Genomic DNA, 23,851 nt, shown 5'->3' with positions numbered 1-23,851 from the left:
TCAAGACCAAAACCGCCACAAGAACATTCACTGTGATTTAAATTTAGCAGTACTCGTTTCTTTCTTTTCTTTCCCCGTTTGTTATTATGCACAAAACTCTCAAACCAAATTCCTTGCATACAAAAATCTGATTGTTGTATTTCTGCTAAAGCATAAAACATTACCTTCTCTATCACCTGAAAACATATTTAGATTGTTCTAAAAGAAAAGCATTTCTGTCCAAATGTAGAACATAAAAAAATAGCAGTTTATACTGTAGTTAGAATGAAACTACTTTCATTCCACTACTCCCAAGTGGCCAAAAGAAAGGAAATTGGGATTAAATGGCATGTATTCTCAAACCAATTTGTGCTTAATTTTGCTTGATTGGTAATCCAGCAATGGGAAGAACAGATGTCATGCAGTCAAATGCATTGATTAGCTGTCTTTCACCTGCACACAGAGCATGTATGGATATCTCTATTCTCTACTGAATCAAAACACATTTGTTATGTTCTCCGACAGGTTCTCCTAGAATAAGATCGCTTGTGTTATAATGTGGATCTATTCGTATCTGTGATCAGCGATTGATACAAAAAACAATGAGTGAGTTTTTGTCCCTTTAAAATAATCTCCGTGGAGCCGGTTAACGAGCAGAGGCAATGTCCTCTGACGGCCCTCTGCTCATTTCCATCACAGAGGACGAACACACGTGCACACAGAGAGCTGGCTTACATAATTTAGTAGAGCTCAGCCTTCATGAGCTCTACAGCCGGGATGTTATCACCCTCTCAACTGCCAGAACGGATAAGCGTCACAGCAGAGCCGTTGGAGAGCCGGGTCATTCAGAGGATCCTGATGAGACTAATGAGAGGTCGGACACAGCTGGAACATCTTTCAATTTCTCTTTATTTTTATATACATATAGAAAATGTTTGGCACATTTCTTTTTAAAGTACATTATATATATATTTTGTCGGAACAGTTTATGGCTCTATGACCAGTTACTATGATACATTGATAAATTGAAACCAAAAAGGCAATCTTGGCACTTCTTCACATTCATCAGGAAACTCTTTGCTCCACAGCTAACCAAGACGAAGCAGGATCCGGGTTGGTCAAAGTCTTATGTCACTAACTGTCTTTTTCTGTGTCTGTGGATGTCGTCACCGCTCATGTTTGGGTATAATGTCTCCTCTGTCCACCACTGCTATGCCAGGCCTGCTCAACTCTTTAGGGGACACGTCTGCGTAAAACTCAGCCACCACGGGGCAGTGATCCGACGCCACGCCGCCCCACGACCAGTTGTCTGGGATCCAGGGGTTGGTCAAGCCCTCCCGCACCACCGTGCAGTGGCCTGTGGGAGGGAAAGACACAAGGAGATGTAAAGTCAGCCACCAAGACAAAGGATTTGCACAGTGAGGTAAACTTGTAACAAAAGCTGTGACATATCCAACTGTCATGAACTCAAGCATTAGCTGAAGCTGCAACTAGACTCCATTCATCATAAATAACTGTGACTACCGACTCATGGTTGTACCATGTTGCAGTTGTGTAAGTGGACGTTTGTGCCAAATATCCCGTTCACTAGGATGAACCGTACGTACGTATGGATGGACGGACAATCCGAATACATATGTAAATATTGTATGTAAATACATATACATAAAAAAGTAAACCAGGTGTCCTGTACTGCTACATGTAAATGTCAGAACAGTCGGGTCGAGTCAGACTCAAGTCATAAAATGAAGCAACTAGCAGGCCTTTTTAAGGATATTTAATTAGGTGGCCTATGTATTGAGGCCTTGGTCTCAGTCATGTAAAAATGTTTATAGGCCTGACTTGTACTTGTCTCAAATAACTTGACACTCGACTTTGAGTCGTTGCACTCAAGACTTCACTTGGACTTGTCTTGAATGACTTGAAACTTGACTTTGACTTATGTTGAATGACTTGAGACCTTATTAAAACTTGTTTTAATTGACTTTGACTCCAGACTTAAATTTGACCTGTATCAAATGACTCAAGACTTGTTTTCGACTATTCTTCACTTGATGTGTCTCTACCACTGTCCAAAAAACGCCCACACAGTGCACTTACCAGAATAGATCTTCTTGAGGGAGCGGCTCACCCAGATGTTGTCCAGACAGCGGGTGCCCTGTGGTGAGCGGGTGCTGATGTTGGTGAACTGGGAGGATGGTACCAGGGCACAGAGCTTCTCCTTTCTCAGAATGTCCAGCTCTGAGCTCTGAGCAGGCGAGCCAAAATCTCCCAGCACCAGCAACTCCTTCTCAGCTGCGGAGAAAGATGCGTAGAAAAAGATTGAGAATAGGAGGACTTTATCATAATTCACCTCCATATAGAGATGGAGGACGCACAGGACACAATGTTTCAGAGACTTTGTTTCATTCATTCTGGTGACTTTTAAGGTGGGAGAAAGAAATACGGGAGAATTGGGACAGTTGTCAAGTTTGGTCTGCGATCACTTTAGTTTTGGTCCGTCACTCCAAACTGACACGTGTTGTGATGTGTAAAATAAGTGACTTTCACTGATCTAGCCGGACAGACTGACCTTTGATTGTTTCCTGGATGCTGGGTGGGAGGTGCGGACACTTGGCTTCGTCTGTGTTGTGGTTCTTGCCGTTGGACTCTCCTGATGCAGCTGTGGCCTGCATGTGGACGTTCACCACTGTCAGCTCGTATGAACCAACCTAATGGGAAAAGTCAGAAAGTTGATTTTAGTCAGAATCCAGTTGGCAACAAAACAAAACAAAATGCAGGGACATGCATGTTGGTTACAACATGTGTTGTTGCTGCATAGATAATTATTTATCATTCAACTAAAATCTGTTCTGGACATCGATCATTACTTACAGAGAAGTGAGCCAGGTAGAGTCGAGGGTAGGTATGATTTCCGTTTCCATTGACAATCGGAGACTCCAGGACTGCAGCATCCTTCAGGTCAATACCGGACGAAGTGTCCCACAGAAAGCCAGAGTAGCTCACTCCCTGGAACAAGAGGATCATGGGAAATGGAGTCAATATCCATTGAGGTAAGAGGTAAGATGACCCTTAGTGATCTCTGTGAGGAAACTACTTTTTTGCGGCAGTGAAGACTTAAAATGTAAAGAGCAAAAAAAAGATAAGGAATGAAAACAACTTTTCAATAAAACTGTGCATAAATGTTTGAATAAACAAATAAGGACTTAGTGAGAAAAATAAAAAGTAAAGACTTCGACGCAAAACAATGCACTTGTACAGCATAAAATGATTTTAAAAAACTAAGTATCAAACTGTGTGTTGTCTCTCTAAATTCCCTCATGTGATGTGTAGCTGCTTCAAGTATTTCTGAATTGTTTTCTGTCCTAGGACATTCTATGTAAATCCACCCTTTAAACAGCGTTGTGTAAGACGGCTGATGTACCTTGCTGGAGTGTCCCGTCGGGTTTTCAGACACGACACTTTTCCACAGCCCTCGTGGCCATTTCCACTTCCGTACGCTGGCCAGAGTCCCTTGGTTTAACTCCACACAGAACTGCAATAGAAAACAGAGAGAGGACATTCTGTCAGCACTTTGCACAGACACCAGATGTGTTGGTGGTTGCACTTCATGATTTTGAAATAGTGTAAATGTTGATTGTAGTTTTAGTTCTGCTGACTTAGACGTAGAAACACAGAAACACGCTAAATAAATCACTTGTAATGAATGTTTAACTGTCGGAGCAATATTATTAACAATGTGGTTGTTTGGCTGAAATTCAGAACTGTACATTACAAGACACCAGTGCCAACTAAGCACCCCGTGAGTTGATAATTATGAGAATCAAAGTATGGTATTGTAAACATAAAAACCCCACAGGGGCTTGAACACTTAAAGGGACACAGTGAACTTGGAACATATCTCCTGGTGTTTATAACTAAATGCCAACAGGACTTAATCTCTGCTTCTGATCAGTTTCTAATCATAAGTGCAGGTCACATGGAGTGTTGTTCTTTATCAGAATACCTGAGGGCAGATTAACTGGTCGTCAGCAAAAATAAGTTCTGCTTAACAGTCTACCAGACACTGAGAACCAATATAGAGTTCAGTGAACTCAAGTAGCCTCATCTCAGAGAGGAAATACAGTGAGAAGGAGGAAGCCTCGTGTCGACATCACTGAGAGAGGGCTAAACCAGCAGTGGTGTAACATTCTGGAGGCAAAGGTTACTTTGAGTCATAATGAAATAAGTAGGAGAAAGGAATAGAGGGAGCTGCACACATGCTCACGGAGACTCAGGTTACTGCTCTGGCTGACCTGCCATGGCTCTATATTTAACCCGAGAGGTTCCCTTTGGGGCTCCGGGAGAGACAGAGGAACCCCACCGAGAGCACGCACATACATGACCTCTCCACGAGAGGCCCACACTGAAATGACACCCATTCACTTTTAAGGTGACACTAAAGTGACATTTTAATAATGAATGTGTAGTAGTGTCGAGCAGAAGTCTCACAGAAATGTGCAGTTTCTAAAGCACGGTTTTAAATGACTAATTTGTGCACTAACTGAGCGCAGCATTTAACAATACAGTTGACGTTTAACATTTGTTTACAGGGCGTAAAAGAAAACACAAAGTTGTTTGACATGTAAAAAAAGAGAACTCTGGAGAACACCAGTGCTTTTATATTAAACTGCATTAAAGTTAAAAGTCAAGTACAGTAGGAACTGAAGTTGGGTTGTTGTGTCTACTCCAGTTTGTTAATGAGGAACTCCCAGTGTTAGCAGGAGGCTAGCAGCTGTGATTTGGGTATTACGGTGCCCCAAATGTCCCCTTTGTACCCTTTTTAATATAGCGTTATATTGTATATATACAGTATATAGGTGGTCAACTTTGGCTGCTGTCAGAGAGCTGAACATATAGATTGTTTAGCAAATATCAACGTGGTGCAAAATGTCAAAATCGACATTGACAGTAACGATGTCACTCTCTATCACACAGAGAGTAACATTGCTCGCTGTATACACATTTTTCGAGCTCCATCTCCTAGAGTTTGCTCGCTAGATTAGACGTTTTCTATGCTTTTTTTTTTTTTTTTTTAATGCTGAAAGGAACTTTTGTGTGACTCTTTGTGGAGAAACATGGGACTAAAACTCAAACCACTTCCACAAGCGCAGTGCAAAGCTAGATAACACTAATGAACACTCATCTCTGTCAAAGTCTATCAGGTCACCTCAGCGCTACCACAGCTCTATCAGGCGGCAGCGAGATATACAATCACATAGAACTGCATTATTTTTATCGCCGCGGAGCGATAAAATTAATAAGCAATTTCAGACTGCCGGGAGGTTAGAAACCCCCAACAGGATTTACTTTCAGCTGTAGTCCCCAGGGGCCATTGAGCCTGTAGAGTGAACAAGGATGAATTGCTCACGAGTACAACTTTGCCAAAACACCCTCATAATTCAGCTTGTGGGGCACAAAGTGCTGCACAGCATGCAGTCAGGGCCCTGGCGAGGAGCCCAGCAGGCCTGGAGGAATCACCTGGCAGAGCTGGAGAGTCCTGTGATACCTGGACCCCACCATGTAGGTACAACAACAGAAACTGGCTCGTTTCTCGCTGCCAAGGATTTAATTATCCGATTACGAGAATGATTGTTTATCAATAGAACAGACAGAGGATGTAAAACCTGCTCACCATCACTGAGAAAGCCTGAGAACATAAACCTGTCACTGCAGGATTATTTGACTTTGGGCTTAAAGACGACGCATTTTCAAAAGTAAAGAAACAGGCGTGGAGTTTGAAAGATGTGGGATCTAACCAAACAAGACAAGGGACATTTGAAAAAATTCTGCAGCTTCAATTGATCTTTTTAAATTATTTCAATTTCCTCACCCTGAGAAGAGCTCTAAGAATAGCATAATCATCTTATAATTATCTTTAATTATTTAGAAGTGTGGCTGTAATGAACCCTGCAGCCTCTAGGAGCTGCTCGCAGAACTTGGACAGAAAGCATAAATGACTTGAGGTTGTAAAATAGCGTTTGTCTCCGTTCTTCCTGTTTTGCATGTCTATACTCTCTCATGAGTATGTTTCTGCTTTCAGATCTCTCTTGAAAAGAGATCTGAATCTTGTGTGGCTGATTTAATAAAGGCTGAGCAGATATCCTGATTGAAGCTTCTTTTCTTTCTGTTCCCCGGGGGGGGGGGGAAACCACTCATGATCAGTCTGACTGAAACATGAGCAAAAAAAAAAAAAAACCAAGAACAACTGCCGCCTCATTAAAGCAGGATGGACAAATGAAGACATTTAAGAGCAAACAGAAGAGAACTCACTGAACCCTCAGGGGACTGCCAGATAACCGGGTCTGGGTTTGCCAAAATCCACAAAACAACAAGGACAGAGAGAGAGAGAGAGCGAGAGAGAGAGAGAGAGAGAGAGAGAGTTTGTGTGTTTTTGAAGTATCTATAAAGGTGTAAAGCTAGGCCATTTGTCCAGTTATGCATAGTAATTATTGTATTTGCATCAAAGTTTTTTTCACAGTAACCAGGAAGGTATTTTACAGGATGACTAATCCTGAGTTTGAAACCTAACCACAGACAGAGAGGGTTCCTTAGCGACAAAACAGACAGAAGATAACAGTGTAAAACCGGCACACACTTCCTGTATGACCAATCACAACATGTGTCTGGCAAACATGTCCACCAAAGTCACAATGAAATGCTCTCATGGGGGAAATTGTCTTATACACTAAATGGACATTTACCACACGAATGAATAGCCACCAAAAGTCTTTAATGATGACATGAATCCTAATGGTGCATATTTTAACAGATTGGTCACTTATAATACTTTGTATGTAGTTTATATTACTTCTATGAGCTAATTGCTCATTTTATTATATGTACAGCCCTTTATATGAATGCTTTGTGATATTGGGCTATAAAAACCTTTTTGACTTAAGACTATTATACTAAATAAATATAATGTGTAGAGAATTTAACACATGCTTTCTCTTCTATATGTGAACCAAATACACTACCAGCAAAACACTACAGCAATCATAGCGATATGACATTTATAGAGTTCCCAACGTCATTCAAAGCAATGAGAGGCTGTTTAGAAACTTTTATTCAATTATTTATGAAATTTTAGGCCCTAAAAATATATATCTGAGAAAAAAAACGAAGGCATTACAAGTTTATTTTGACAAGCCGCGCCGCACAGAGTGAAGTGAAAGATCTAAGAGAGAATGGACAACGTCTCTCAATCACTCGGCAGGAAGAGGCACTGCGGGGATAGAAGATGAAAAGGGTGCCAATGAATAAGACAAGACAGAATAGATGAGAAAACAGGCAGCAAATCAGTGTGGGAGGCTGGCAGGAGTGAAAACACTGCAACGTGCTACCACTTGTGCTAGAGGTAACTCATCCTCCCACCACCTCCCTCTGTCCGTCCAAAATACTCTGTTGCTGACCTACTTCCCTTTTCCACAGAGCTCCGATTCCTCTGCCAACGATCCAGCCAATACAGAAAGTGACATTGCACATGTGCAAAGAAGTGTGTAGGCTGAACGGGAACGCATCGTACTGCCCAGAGCCGTCTGTTGAACTTGTGATATTTTGTGGATGCACTGACATCTGAGCGTTAACGCAGTCGCCCCACATCTGTGCTCAGAAAGAGAGTGAGCGATATGACTGTGCAGCACACTTCATATATCAGTGCTGAGTGAGTTTACCCAAAGTATACGTACTGACAGATTGAGGTCCAAAAATAAAGGTGCAATGTGTAATTCCTGGTCACATGCATCATTCAAAAGAAAATGGTTCTCAGCCCTGTTGATTTGAATGTGAATGTCTGTTCTACTCTCACTCTATTTCTATGATTTCACCTCTACCACTGGGTCCATACAATCTGGATTTACAGTTTTAAAAACTAGCATTACCACCCCGCGGTTGTCTGCCTCCGCCAACCATTCATGTTGCAGTTTGCATATATGTCCAAATGTCATAGCATAGCATAATTAGCACATGAATTCTGGGCCAAAAACGTGTTTTGTGAGGTGAGTGACCTTTCACCACCAGACACAGAGAGACAGAGACAGACAGATAGACAGATAGACAGAGACAGACAGAGAGAGAGAGAGAGAGAGAGAGAGAGAGAGAGAGAGAGAGAGAGATGGTGGGTGCATTTGCATAACAGCAACACATTAAATAAATGGGAAACACTGAGCGAGAGTTTCTGAGTACATTCAGAGTGTTGAGTCATCTCATTTACATTGCTGCAAATCACAGCCGGCTGCAACACCTCCAGTAGAAATCCTCCCAATCAACCAGTGTGACCCCGGCAGAGAGCAGCTCCACTTTACCTTATCGAGAGCCTCCCGCTCCAGCAGGTCCTGCACTGCCAGTAACTTGATGCTGGAAACAGACAGAGAGGATGGGTTTTTACATTTACATATTCACATCTTGAACATATCTACACTGAGCAGCTGACACCCACACACCACAAACTGTTTCACCGGCTGAGACGTGCAAGACCACCATTCAGCCGGAGTAGAATTCGCCTCCGTAAATGAAAGGTTTTTATCTGCGTTCTTAGCGGTTTTGAGATATTGAGCTTCAAAACGTTTTTGCATTTCAAATCTCTTTCATACATGAAAATGACAGATACCCTATATGCACAATATCAAAATCATATCATATTCATACTTTTCTTTTTTTGTGGAACAGCTCAAATGCATGTTTTAATCCTCAGAGCTAATTTTCCAATTGAAACTTTCAGGTTTTATCTTGAAAAACACAAACAATTTACTCATAAAGTGTTTTAAAACATACAATTTGTGTTATAACAGAGTGTCTACAAGTATGAGAAAGTTCAATTTAATGCTTTTTATGACATTTTTACAATATTTATTTATTGTTTTAGGTATTTGACGAGTTGGGAGTGAGAATGGATTGGCAAGACCCTCTAGTGTATTGAAATGAGGGCTTGTTTTGTTTTTAAAGTGTTCAACAAAGAAGACAGAGTAATTTACTCTTTCAAAAGTTACATAGTCTTAAAATTATTGTGAAAAATTATTGTATTACCTAATTATAACTAATATAAACTAAATGATAAACCTTTGGTTACGACCAAAACAAAGAACCATAAAATAATACCACATTACCCAAAAAAAGGTTAGTTAGGCGCCAAAGAAGGAGGCTGGAAACGTGGCAATCTCAAAAAGGGAGACATTTTCTCCCCCAGACTTCCAGCGGTATATCGAGCCATGCCTACACCCCCAATACAATGGAGTTGAACATAATTTCATCTGTGGCACTCCGAGCAATAAAAAGAAACACAGTGACACAGTGTTTAACATATACAGTCATGTTTGATAGTGCTTAAACCTAACCTGGCCATGTATTCTATCATGTCTGATAGTGTTGACACAACAGACACAAGTGGACACTGGTCAGACTGGATCCTCAACATGATCAAAAGCACATTTCCTCAGGGGAAATTCAATGTTTCTTTTTAAACTGTCAGAGAGCTGAATAACTCTCTCTAACTCCTATTGAGGGAGTTTGGATTGGTGTCATAAATTCTATCTGCCAACACATTATTGCATTGTGAAGGAGGGGGCCTTTACAGCCCAAAATACATTTATCTGTATACTTTTTAAATGACTTTCCAGACCAACAGTCAGCACAATAAAAAGAGCGTGTCTGAGAGGCACCAGTGCTTCTCCTCCTGCCTTCATTTGGCTCTGACGAGGAACTGTTTTGCAATGCAATTTGCGACAGAAGTGACGAAAGCATTACCCAGTATTTCATTTGGATTAATGTCTTTTACAAATGGCCATCTGCACATAAAAAAAGTCCTATGAAGGGAATCAAATAAGTTCCCAAAATTCTGCTAGTTGACACCCGCAATCTTCCAGAGCTCAATCTGAGCCATTTATTATATTAGAGCAAGAGGACAAAAAGTGCTGCATTATTCTAATGCCCACACTCACACAGCTCAGCCTGCAGTGCCATATGCTTAACTGATTCACTGTGTGCAACACAATGAAACGAAGTTGGTGGCAATGTTTTGCCCTCCAACCTGCTAATCCACAAAGAAAATCACATTGCATAACAGTCTTTTCTATTAGTGAAGTGTTGCTGCTGCTCCTGGGCATTACAGGAGGTCTGTTACCACTCCACACTGACTCACATTCACTTCACTGAGTCACCAGGCAGCAACAGCATCATATGTAACGTAATCAGTCGGGCAATTGTGAGGGAGAACACAGAGGAGTTACGGCACAAATCCTCTACAAGGTTGCTCACTTCATGCTGCAAAGGCTGCAGAGCTGTGGAGGACAAAGCCGGCCAAGAGGAGAGCACTTCCTGCACCTATTTAGACTGACCACCATGCTGTTACGCAGCATTAAGGTCCTGCAGGAAAGATGGCAGAGAGACCTCCCCACCACAGAATATCATTCACCTTCTGTTGCAGGTTTTACAGGAGGTAGAGACAATTTCTTAAGTGCAACATCCTATCGTTTCACCTAATGCGCATCAATTGAGGACCGTAGCCATAGAAGTCAAACGTTTCTTTTTGTGCCCAGATCTAGAAAATAATTGCTATTTGTATGGTTTTCTTTGCATCCCATCACCACAAGCCTTCTTTGACTTAATGCGAGGTAAAAATGAAATACCAAAGTACGGTTTACATTTTGTAAAGTGCTGCACATGGGTTAACGGTAGCGCGCAGCCAGCTAGCGGCGCTAACAGCGCAAACAGTGCTAACAACGACACCAGGAGAGAGTCTGAATATCATCGAGAGGCCTTTTAAACCTTTCAGTTGACCTGACTGACACAAACAACTAGCGTGTGCTAACACCCTCTTAATTCAGCTGATGTACTATTAATGCATGCCGACAAAAAAACAGTAAGCATTGCATTGTACCAGGACTTTACTACAGCCACAATCTGCACTAGTTGAAGATATGTAAATCTTAATCCTTAACACATTCACTGGGACTGGAATTAGAATCAATTGAAGCAGCTGCTGATGCATATTCAGCAGGCCGCAGCTCGTCCAGTGGGTGAAGGATAAAGAGGCATGGAGATGAAAATGGATCTAGATGAGTGGAAAACTCAGGAAAAGGAAATGTCCAACAGTTTGTTTGAATTTGTTATAGAAGCTGGCTCTTCTTACTCAATACACATGTGCTTTGTACAGTACTTGTTACTTCATATTTTCCAGCAAATCACACAGCAAATCATAGAAAAAGACAAAAGCCTGCTGGTCTGGAGGCTGCAATGTTCAGAACACCAGACACTACAAGAGTAACACACAACATACTGATGAAGCTTCACAGACTGGTGAGATCGGTGGATATCGTTTAGGATGGCGCTACGAGAATGCTCATTAATTGTGCAAAATAGAAAGAGTTGATCCAAAACAACACGCTAATTCAGTTTGTGAAATTACAAAGCTATGGCCACCCCTAAGGCAAAAGTGTAATTAAACTAAAATTATGTCTCAGGGAGCTTCTATAATTCATGGTAACATTGTGAAGTTTTTGGCCACTAGTAATGCCACGGAGCAACGTTTTTAAAAGTGGGTCCCTCGTTTCGCAAGCACACGGGTGATGCCCTACACGGTCCTGCTGCCGGCTTTATGCTAATCCACTGCTTAACAGTTTGTGGTGGTAACGCACAAGGACTCGCCCTAATGCAACAAAAAAGCAGGTTTAAAAAAAAAATCTGCTTTGCAAATGAGGAACTTTGTTATGTCTCAGGGACACACACAATATGTTTAGGTGAACAACACAACAACCGTAATGTCAGTGGACATTAGCTAGTGTTGGCCAACTGTCAGCTCTTTAAAATAACCACTACTTGCAGATGTGTGTTTGAAATGCATTGCTGTCCACAGGCCTTCGAAGTGAAACAAAATACATTTTAAGAAAAGCTTGAAGCCCTCTTTACAAATGGACGATCAGTTCCAATATTCCTTGTTTCAGTTTCCTACTGCCTGCCCCACCAGACTGAACAGCCTCACATTACGTAACACAGAGAGTCTGAGCAGAAACTCCTGTCGCCTTCGTAATCAGCGAGACCACAGATCCTGTTTTCAGAGCAAACAGGCCTGCAGTCACAGAGATGACACCTCTTTCCTCTGCTGAAGGTGTGATCACTCCGCACAATGAAAGAAGCTCTCACAGAAACCCTGCTTCGCTCCCACTGGCTAAGATTCTGATCCTCCCGTTTCCACTGGCCAGTATTCAATCCCAGCACACCCTGAGTTAACCTGAGCTTCAGCCATGTCATGAGGACATGGAGGAAAATGCTGAGTCTGTGAGGCAGTGAGTGCTTTGATTGTACTCCCAGGCCTTTAGAGGCCAATAAAATGTGCTGTGTCTATAGGAGATAGTCCTGATGCAAACAACACTTAAGAAAGCGTTAAGTGCAAAAATACAAACAAAGCTTGCAGAAACACTCCGTGACATCAAGCCTAATCCATCAGTGTCACTGTGACAACAGAGCCTGCCGTCGATGCGGTGGATCTCTGGGGCCCCATATCTAGAGCTGCTGTGCAGACACAAACACAACACCATGGAGCAAAACAGTCTGCTTCAGTGTTTGTCAGATAAAGGCAAAATCTGAGGACAGACACAAGGTTGCATTAGAAGTGACGAGCGGCAGCAGCGGTGATGAACTTGAACATAAGTAATGGCTCTCAGGACTCTTCTAGCCCTGAACGAGGAGAGGCCACCGAGCTGCAGTTCAGCACACATTTAAAGAGCGCATCGCCTGATGGGTTGCTGACTAAATGAACTCGCGAAAATATAAAAGCATAACTATGAGCTAAGAGACGCAGACCACGTCCCGTCACCAGTAAAATTCTAACATATAAGTACCCCATCAACTTCACAACTGCATTTGTTTACATTTGTCGCAAACGACAAACACTAACAGCTAACTGTGCTAGCTACAAACGTAACGTGTTTACAGACAGCAGCATACAGAGAGCAGCTGCAAAAGCTACAAAAACCTTTTTCGATCCACCTTTCCAGCCTACACAGGGTGAGTGTTGGATACTCCAAACATGGGTTTTAGGTGGAATATTCCTTTAGCATAGCGGTGTGTAGGATTTAGTGACATCTAGTGGGGAGGTTGCAAATTGCATCCAGCTGAACATCCCTCCGCTCATCCCTCCCTTTCCAAGCTTGTCGGAGGAACTACGGTGGCCTTTAGGTGACAGAAAAACGCGAAAGGCTCTGGCTAGAGCCGCCAGTGTTTGGTTTGTCCGTTCTGGGCTACGGTAGAAACATGGCAGACTCTTCAAAGAGGATCTGCACAGATGTAGATACGAAGGGCTCATTCTAAGGTAACGAAAACCAGAATCTTAGTTTAAGGTGATTATACACTAAAAATAACATAATTATGAATATTTAATTCCATGTCTACCGATAAATTCCCCTAACTCCTACACATTGTTAAGGTTTACTATTCCGACCAAGTATTCAGTTTAGCTGTATTTTTCTGTATTTACATGAACCCATATTTCTCTTCACTCCCTCCAGTGCCCACAAAGCAATGCATCTTTTGTTTCAATCCCGCTGATTAAAGTGGAGTTGCATTTATCTTACTGGTGACGATCGCAAACCACTTTGATTTGCTGCCGCAGGACACAAACAAGCACTAATCAGCTTTTTTTTAAGCAAAAGAATTGGGGTTGGGAGCACTGTATTGGCCCGAGTGACTCCTGGCGGGCAGGGCTGGCTGGGCAATGCCCCTAACTCACTGTCCCACCACAATAAAATGCTGCGCCAATGGAAATTTCCACATGAGCACCCAACAGCCTGCGTCAGCTCAGCATAGCCCTCCCTTGCAGCACCCCATCCTCATGACCTCAGTACCCAGGCTGGCCTCAATCTCCCCGGATTCCTTTAGCAAATGAGGCTGTCTCAGTGAAATCCAAGAGCTATTCACTAACATCACTGAAAATGTGAACGCCCAGCGTGTTGACATGTGGGTCTCTGATAGTTCTGTCAGCCTGTAAAGGGATTAAAAGAGTGTGTGACGCTGCTGGCAAACTCTGTGCCCGCCTATCTCATAATCCAGGCCTAATATACCACAGATGTTGGGTACATCCTCTCGACAGCTGCGCTGGGCTTGCGTACGTTGCAGTCAACAGATTTGCAAGCGGAGATTGGTACCGTCCATTTACTAAGCGTGGGAGTGGCTCTGCTGTGGGTGAAGATGCATTTTGCGGTATCAAAGAATGGAATGCACTTTGTGTAGAATGACTTGCTCAATACTAGTTTCACATGATTTGCTTCCTTGGTGTAATCACGCTAAGCAAGTCGCACACTGTGGTTACTGAACACAGGCCAGCAGCATTCTTAGTGTTAGTTTGTCTCAAAGTTAAAGATATAGTTTGAAATTTGGGGGAAGGAACTTGTTAAACTAGGCTGACCACAAAACAATGTCAGTATGATTTTCAAATTTTATCGGAATTATCTAAAAAAAAAAAAAAAAGCATAAAAGTTATTTGGGGGTTTATTGGAAATGCTTCTTTTCTCTCAAGCCTCTGAGATAAAATTACCATGATCTTGCAGCGCTCTTCCGCATCTATGGGCCAATAGAGCAAGTGCACTTTGTATCCTTTAACCCCGCCTGCAAGCTCGGCCTCATTCACATGAAGGGAGAAAGGAAAACCATTAGGACCTAATATTATAAACAAAGGCTATTCAAGTGTTTGTACTGGGAAGTTGATTTACCCCCCCCAAAAAAATATCTGCTGATTTACAGACATCTCTTTCCCATCATGTGACGGACTAATATAATGAAATGCTGTGTGTAAAGGCAGCCATTCACAGATTCTATGTATGCTTGTAGTTTGGACAAGCCAAACAAGGAGCAGAAGCAGATCTGATTAGAGTAATGGGATTAACAAAAGAGCGACGACAGCAGCGACCATCTACACGCCTGTCACTCAAAGACCAGGAATATCACCAGCAACTCATTATCATATAATTGGCTTTCGTGGCTCCAGTGTAAACACAGCAGCGGTGGCTATCATCAAAATCATAACCGATCTGTCAGATACACATCTGAGTTATTAGGAAATTAAACCAAGCACAAACCCAAAGAAAGCAACGCTATGATACATCTTTGGCAAACACAATGAGGATGTAGGTCTCTTTTTCTGGCGTCACTTCCTTTTTTTAACTCTGACCTGCAGCTAACTACAGCTAGCGTTTAGTAGCAGGCCTCCACTTCATGTGTGATGTCAGCCATCCATCCCCTATCACCATCAGCCCCTGTCAGCAAGTTCAGGGGTCGACTACAGACACGGCACCGCTGAAAACAAACCCTGGTGACATTGTAATGAAAAAAACAAGAAAAAAATAAAAACCTTGAGTAACCTTTAAAGGCTTTAGAGGATTTAAAGTTCAGCTTGTTGAGGAAACGGAAGCTGACCTAAGCTCATTTCACCATGAGTCATGTTCCAGTGACGACAAATCAGCATCACGTTCTTTTAGTAAATGTTAGAATTAGATCTTGCCAGGAAGTTCAGTTTGACAAGACACGTATTGATTTACTGACTGCAATTCAATTTCTTAAAACTTTTTTACTTTCCAAATAACTAATGAATCTGCTAAAAATTGTTTAACAGAAATCATTTCAGATGCTTGTCTCCGAGTCCAACAGAGTAGACAGAAATGACCCCCCTGCATTAGCGAACAGCGGAGGCGGCTTGCTGGCAACCAACAACACACTCAAAGCTTCAGACAGGAAGGCAGCGAATCTTCAACCAAGCAGCCACTGCACCAACTGGACAGACATTAGCTGTAAAGCTAGAAACGAATGTCTGTTTTCAGCTCAGCCTGTTTTTGTTATCTCTCTCCGGTTACATTTCCTCTCTGTAGGTTTATGATAAGCATAAAGCCCCAGGATAAATGCGAATTCTTCGCTGCAAATGGATCCTTCCATTGCTTTTGTTTGTAATCGCAACACCTCTGAAACTCCCTTCGCGTTTTGTCTGTACACACAGAAAAGCTTCCTAATTAAAAAAACAATTTATACCGCCGTGTGTGGAAGTGCTTATTGACCGGGAAATAATTTATCTAACCGCCCAGTACCTCCGAGCAGAGATGCTTTAGCCCATTTACAGATAATGGTCAGCAGGTTTTTATCCTCTGTACAGACACACTGGTACCATACCGGGCAACCTCACTGCACTGAGACCTTGAGAAGTTGTGCACGGACACAGCACATAAAACCACAAATTGTCATTTTTACATTTCTGTTCCTGTACAGATACGACAAACAAGCTACAACATGTTAACAAGAGATCTTGATATAAGTGTGTTGTTTTTAGTTTTAGACAGAGGAATGCTAGCTTGCTTCTAGTCTTTATGCTAAGCTAAGCTAACCATGTCCTGACTCTGTACTTAACACTGAAATAGATCTTCTCATCTGACTCTTAAATGTGGAACTATTCCTTTTTACGTTGCCATAAAAGACGTCATGTCAGCGAACTGCACACTGCATGCTGACGTTTACTGGCCTGGCTCGTCCACAATGACTCAAACAAAAAGGAAATAAAAGAGATGACAAAGGATCTGATATCAAAGAGCCCATTGTTCTTTGGACAAATCACTTTCTCACTGCCGTCCTGTAACTCAATTTCGTGTTTTATTTAATACTTCCTGTGTGCTGTCAGGTAGGTAAGGATGCTACACTGGATGCATATAAGCAGTCACGCTGTATGGACGTTCTCTCTTGCAGCCCCGCTCCACAATGTGGACAGAGAGGATGGGTGTTGTTTGTTGCATAAAAGGATTGCTTCATGCCGCTTGGAAGATACATTAGACACCACGTGTGTTTGTTTCAAAACTGAGACACATTTTTTCTGTGTGACACAAGAAAAGAACACCAGACTGATAACGGCATTAAAAACAAAAAAACACTCCAGAAACAGAAATGTCCTCCTACATGCTGTCATGTAGAAAGACACGATCCTTGGAGCAGATTTGACAGCAACACAGCTTTTCACCACCGTAGCCACATTGGCTCTGAATCAAGTGAGTCCCCGTCAGCTCACATCTACACCTTGATCCACATTAGCCCTGCTGTTCAGAGCTTTTGGCGATCCTTTCACTTCCCTTCAAGCCCAAGTGTGTGAGGCCGGCTGACGGCTGGCTGATTACCAACGTCCCACAGGCTGTGGTGTGGCTGAGCACAGTTTGCTGCATAACCTCTGGTTAGCGGGAGTTCATTGAACTCTAGTAGCTCTCCGCTTGTGCCTGGAGGAAAGCCAGGAAGTGTGTAAACTCAGCCTGGATCTTGTGATTGCTCACACAGTGAATATGAGCACTGCGCAAACACACGGAATCTCCTCTACAGCCTCCTCCTCCTCCATAACAATGGTCCCTACAATATCACCGTTAGGGTTGCAACCCACGGCTTGGGAACACAGGAAGTCGGAGGCATGAGTGAGGGAAGTGGTGGAGATTGACAAAAGGATCGGGGGGTTTGGAGGAAGATGGAAATGGAGGAAGATCTAAGATGGTGCCAAAGGTAACCAGACAGTTCTTATAAAAAAAAAAACAAACACAAACACAAACACACACTCCTCGGTCAAACGGATTAGTCATGTGAGGCTCCGGGCTTTACCCAGTTTGCACTGGGTGTGGTGGAGTTTATGAAAGGCTTAATAAACATGGGTGATTGTAATCATCTGACATGAAGGCAATCATACCACACCTTCTTTACAGTAAATTGGACATTTTCTTTGCCTATCATTTTCTGTTGTAGTTTGGAAAGGTTAAGATATGTAACAAACGTAACGTTACTTATTATGACGCAAACCATGATGTCCACTAATGTGGAGGTGTGGAAGCAGGCAGGGTTTGAATTTTAAGCTCTTTTTTTTTTTTCGTTCCTCACACTACCACGTACACCACTTCTCACATGTACAACCAAGTGCAACACTGTGAATGCACTTGAGAGGAGACCGTTTGAAACGAATGCATTTTCATTTAAAAATCCATTACTTCTGCTACGTTTAGACAGAACATCGGCACTACTCCGGCGTTTCAGAATCCCTGAAAAGACGTTTGAAAAGTTGCATTTTAGTGTGGATGGGATAGAAATGGAGACCTTTGAAAACGATTGCGCAGAAACCCTGGTTCGCTTCTTGATCGAGTCTCATCAGTCGCGACGTGTTCTTCCCCGAGCGTGGTAGTATGGACGTAGATCATTCCTGAAATGGCACTAAAACACTTGTCTGGACGGAGATCGTTTTGAAAATGAAAAGGTAGTAGTGTGTGGATGTAGTCTTAGTTGTTCATATGAAACGTGACAGAAGAAGTTGTGTGTGGAAAGAAAGCTTGAAGGACAACTTCACACACACACACACACACACACCTCCCCATACCCGACCATTCGCTGCATACAGAGGGCATGGCTGTCAAATTGTCAGATTTGGAAAGTTAGAAAAGGTGTTTCAGACACTATTAGGAGATCCGACAACGACGAGCACTCAAAGACTACAAGACCTTTAGGCCGCTTCAGATCACATGTTATCGCCTCACATCTTCTATTAAAGTTGCATGTGAACACAACGACAACCATCGGTTACCTCGAAAAGTTTCACACCGATGTGAATGCAACTCAACCGTACAGCCTTATGCTGGAAATGTAAACTGACAAAGTGTCTTATTAAGAAGTTGCACCTGGCTCTGTCTTGCTAGATCTTGCTCGGGTTATGGTCGGTGTAGATTGTTTATCACTGGCGCTGTCAGTCAATAGTCTTTTGCTTTTTCAAATAGAAGAAAAGGCGAATTGTACTAAATTAGTAATTCCCAAGTTGAACAGACACTTGGACATTTTTCTCGCATCGTTTTTCAGCCTCTAGCACAGATGCCTTTTATGCAATATCTCCAAAGAATGATAATACAAATAGGCTGAAGAGCATTGAGATGAACCCATCCTTCTGGTGGCGCTTCCACAGTAAAGAATTCATAGTAGTCATAATTTAAAAACAGCAAGGATGTGGTAATCAGACAACAGACCGACTTGCTGCCGGTCTGTGATCTGATAACATGCTGCAGAATGAGTCCATCCCCAGAATAACCTCGCAGAACATGACCGATAACTTTGATCTGAGATCCAGCACCAAGTATTTCAATACCATCAGATTGTTTAGAATTGTTTGGCACAGATATCTAGTCCATGACAGTTCAGCTTATCAGGAGGATTGTTGAAAATCACAATAAGGTCTACTTGTCGTCTTAAACTTTTGAATAAATGACGAACAAATGAACAGTGGCAGATGAGTCAACAAAAGTCTTTTGTCAATTCAAATGAAGTCTGAATGTTTTCTTTTACAGCAAAGTAACATTAAAATTACCGATTTTTAAATGGAGTTCGGTATGGCGGCGTCTCCGTACGACAGAACGTTTGTATTGTGTGACGGATCACATGATGGCTGCATTGCAGAGGGTACTAATTTTACCGGCAGTGACGTTTTCAGATGCAACAAACATGTGCTGCAGGAATGCCCCATCATTCATGAGCCAGCAGGTCAGGGCTCACCACCAGAAGAGGATACCGCACAGCTCCAGGCCCGTCAACTGGCAAACTGACAGTGAGATTGAGAAAGTCTGGTCACACCCTCCTTTAAACAAGTACGTATTACAAACAAAGAATAATTGAAGTGAACAGTCATGTGCGCAGAACAAAACAAATATCTTTGCGCGTCATATTGTGCGGAGCAATTTCAGGCTTGAGCTAATAGAGCCGAGCAGCTTGTTGTCGAGCAAATACGCGTAGAATCACACTGAATTATTCTCCTTCTATGCTGACTGTGGAACCTGACGCTGAAACACTGCTCTCAGGGTTTATCAGGGCAGATTAACCTGGATTCACAGAGGCCTATTTTCCTGCCATCTGCATAAATGTTGCACTTCGGGCAAACGGAACACAGTCACCTGAAGTGGTCCTCAACAGATCGAGGTGCTCTCGAGAGGTGTTATACTGGCTTTATACACTGCTGCAGACTTTAGCCTTGTCACGTAGAGGGTTTTATGGCCATTAATATGTATTTATATTGTGTGTCCGTGTATTTGTAATACTGTGTTTTTTTTTTTACAGCTTTCTTTTCTTTTTTCCAACAACTTCAATTTTAGTTGAATCTTCGATTTGAAGTTTTTTTTCAATGTTTATATATTTTAGGTTTTAAATATGTTGCAAGGTTCACTTTTTGTCAAATAAACCTGTCAGTGGGTAAAAATGTGTTTTTGGACCAGTACTGACTGCTCCCACCCTCAGTGCTGTGTGTGTGTGTGTGTGTGTGTGTGTGTACCTTGTCATGTGCATGTTCTGATCAAGTACAGTACACACAAAGACATGCAAACCAACCAGTATACTCGTACATGCTGCAATAAAGGTATCTGCTCACATGTTTTCTAAGTGTCAGGTAGTTTGAGTTAATATAAACACAGTCTTCATAGGCTCAGGTCCCTGGGAGCACAATATAAACTAATAAGGGTCTTAAAGACACAGGGCCACAAGATGAAGTAACAATCCAGGACCTTCGGGTTAATGTTGTACTTTAGTGGTGCAAATTCCTCAACAAATTAACAAAACCAACTGATTTGAACCTTTTTTTGGAATCTGATGTTACTCCTTAAGTTTTGTAGCAAAGGAGCAGCATCATTTGTGACAGAAACGCACCAAGAATGGTCCTGATGTCGACGTATTAAAGATGGCGAGGGCAACAGGTTTTGGCAGATTTTTATGACCTAAAAAGATCAAGCTTGGCCTCACTTTTCTTTTGAAATCTGTGACTACGATTATTGATTGCTTGACTGAGTGCAGGTATGAGCACTGGGTGTTTGACTCACTCATTCTCCAGCAGGGTCATGCACACCACCTCCTTGACCCCCGGGTTGTTGGCCTTATCGCAGGAGCAGCCCTGCAGGCTCCAGGTGGCCAGACGCACCACGGGCTTCCCGTCCCGCAGGCCGGATGGGGGCTCCACGTTGGGCCGCACAGAGATGATCTGGGTCGGTCCTCCGGGCGGGAGGTCCAGGTCGTCGCTCCGGAGACTGAATGAAGTCGGGCTTGGGTGAGACTTCGTGGTGCAGGTCAGCCCTCCATTGGTGTTGGTGGACGGCGCCCTGGAACGCTCCACGAACACCTGGAAGCGGATTTTGTCCAGCAGGGAGCTGTTGATGTGGTTGACCCTCACCAGGTCTTCGATGCTTCTGAACGCACCGTGTTCCGCCCGGTAGGTCACGATGTTCTTGGCTATCTTCTCCGTGACACCTCGGATGCTCATGAGCTGCGCCGGGGTGGCGGTGTTGATGTTCATCCCGGTGCAGGACTGGTGATCCAGATCTTTGCGCAGCGACGACGGCGAATGCTGGGACGAGCTGGTCCTGCTGGAGACGCATATTTCCAGCTTGATCACCTCCAGCTTGGTGGCCCCGATCCCGCTCACCAGAGCCAGGTCCTCCACCTTCTTGAACCCGCCGATACAGTCCCGGTACTCTACAATGTTCTGCGCAACAGCGCGGTTGACTCCCGGTAGAGTCATGAGCTCCTCCTCTGTGGCCGTGTTGATGTTCAGTCGCTCCTGGTTCACCAGGATGTGGCCGAAGTTACACGCGGCGCTGAACTTGCGCTTGCCGCAGCTGAAGTCCGTGGGGTCCCTGGGGATGGAGCGGTGGCAGCCCAGACTACCACCCATGGCTCCGACAGCAGGTCACCGGGGGCTCGGATCAGCGCAGCGGACGGGAGGGCCGCGGCAGAGAGGGAACGGGCTGAAACACAACATTCACGGAGGTGACAGTTTCAGAGATGAAGCGGCACATCCGTACACACATACATGTTATCACAGAATATAAATCATACGCACCATAAAGCAGTTATTCTCAGTCCCTGTCTACATGCTGCATGTGTCCAACACACCGGCCCGCGCAGCTGCCTCCTGTGCGCGGGTCCTCTGTGGACGATATACGCGAGTTGGATATTTAGGTTGCTCTGTAAACTTTGCCCTCCAACAGTCCGCTGGGTGGCTGGACACAGGTCGGCCTCCACACACGCTCTTCTGACAGGGACTGTCTTCTGACATCAATACAAACCACTGCTCCCAACGTGCGTCAAGTCACACAGCGTCAGACAGGCACATACCGGAGGTCTGGGTGTTAGTCTTCAAAGTAAAAGTCGCCTCAGTGAGCGGGTGATGCACGAGAATTAGAGATGAATACATAAATATAGGTGCGCACGCACACGCACACGCACACACACACACACACACACACACACACACACACACACACACAATCAGTTGTTGTATTGAATTCAATACAGCTTTGGTCTTTGCATAAATTATGGGAGCCAAAGAAGGACACAGGAAATAAATCAATAGGAATTTATCAAATTAAATGTACGTAATAATTTAAAACTAATTCATTACTTTAACAATTTCAAAAAAAAGTAAATATGTTGGGAATTATTAAAGAACACTGTATTTATGTAATATTATATTTAGGCCGTTTATTATTTATTTAATTCCACATTTACAAATGTAATTATAATTCTGTTGTCAAATGAATTTCTACACATATTTCTACATGTTTTTTTTTTTTCTCCACACTATGCATTTATTTATTTCCACATACACTTCCTCATTTATTTCTAGACACTTCTCTCACGTCTTATTCTTGGATAAGTAAAATCAATATAATATAAATAATCTTTCATATTTTTAATGTACATATTATGTTTGTCTCCCAATAAAATGTATATTTGTAAAAGTTTGTTATTTTGATGCCTACCGCTTGTTAGTGCCCACAGCTAAACAAATGGTTTTTTTTAAATGTCATGAAATCCAGCTTTTATTTTGAAATCAAACACTCTCCTCTACCGTCATATTGTTTATTCTTCCAGCAGGAGGCGTGGCTCCAGGCATGACAACCAAATATTTTCTGTCGTTGAGGAAGAGGAGTTTATTAGACATACACATACATTTACATGATGGACCTTTGGTTAATAATTGATCCTTTAATATTGATTCCTGGTCTTCTGGTGTAGCAAACAGCACTAAACCAGGATAACAAGGTTTTAATATATACATCAACTGCATTTAAAAGAAAGGAAAGCATCAAATTCAATTTCAGTTCGCTTACTAGTATTTCTAAAAGCCTTTCACACTAAATCCCAAGAGTTCTGAAGTGCATTATAATCTACAGGAAGCTTCCCCTTCAAAAGGAGGTATGACTGACAGATGAGTTGAAACATGCAGTTTCTCCAGTCACCCACTATCGTTCTAATAACTACAATGTGAGGTTAGGCAGAAGGGACTTACCGCTAATATATGGTGTGTGATAGCTATATCTAAGATTCTCTTGGATTATTTGGTCGTTATGAATTTTAAAGAATGTTATCTTATAAAATACAGATGTTTTTTTAAAATAAATCAGAAGTGAATGCAGCCATAGAAGGTTGGGCTGTCATGCAGCATGTGGTCAAAGCATTCAGTGGCCTCCATCAATGAAAGGATGTAATTATCGCTGTGGCTCCTTCTGCTCCGATCCTGCCTGATTGAATTAGCATAGCATTATACTTTCCGATAAATGGCATGGCTTTTGTTCCATTCTTTATAAACAGATGTGATTATCCATTGATCTTATACTTTCACTCTTCTGCAAGGGGGGTTGAAAAACTTGTAATTCATAGACGGAATGATTATTTCTTACCTTTAGCATTTGATGCTAATGTATGCCACACAAGCAAATTTCAAAGAGGGATTTAGAGACCGCCACAAGTTCATGGGTTGGGTTCAAATGGTTCTTTAGAGGGTTTCAGGGGTCCTAAAGGTGTTTTAGGCCCAGAG

The 23,851-nt window shown here is 42.7% G+C and overlaps 1 protein-coding gene across 1 annotated transcript; it reads right to left on the bottom strand.

Moving 5' to 3' along the window:
* Positions 1 to 252: 252 nt before the first annotated feature.
* eepd1 (endonuclease/exonuclease/phosphatase family domain containing 1) lies at positions 253 to 22,107 on the bottom strand. The gene is made up of 8 exons (XM_031853697.1): positions 21,872 to 22,107; positions 20,856 to 21,776; positions 8,325 to 8,376; positions 3,404 to 3,514; positions 2,854 to 2,988; positions 2,552 to 2,690; positions 2,080 to 2,274; positions 253 to 1,336 (listed from the first exon to the last, which is right to left on the bottom strand). The coding sequence occupies exons 2-8, from the start codon at positions 21,701 to 21,703 to the stop codon at positions 1,146 to 1,148; spliced, it is 1,671 nt and encodes a 556-aa protein (XP_031709557.1). The 5' UTR covers positions 21,704 to 21,776; positions 21,872 to 22,107; the 3' UTR covers positions 253 to 1,145.
* Between the last annotated feature and the right edge of the window lie 1,744 nt (positions 22,108 to 23,851).

The sequence above is a fragment of the Anarrhichthys ocellatus genome, unplaced genomic scaffold (genome assembly GCF_004355925.1).
Source record: "Anarrhichthys ocellatus isolate YVR2014 unplaced genomic scaffold, GSC_Weel_1.0 scaffold14, whole genome shotgun sequence".
Classification (NCBI taxonomy): Eukaryota; Metazoa; Chordata; class Actinopteri; order Perciformes; family Anarhichadidae; genus Anarrhichthys; species Anarrhichthys ocellatus.
Note: the sequence above shows the minus strand (reverse complement) of the source record. Positions and strands in the feature narration are given on the sequence as shown.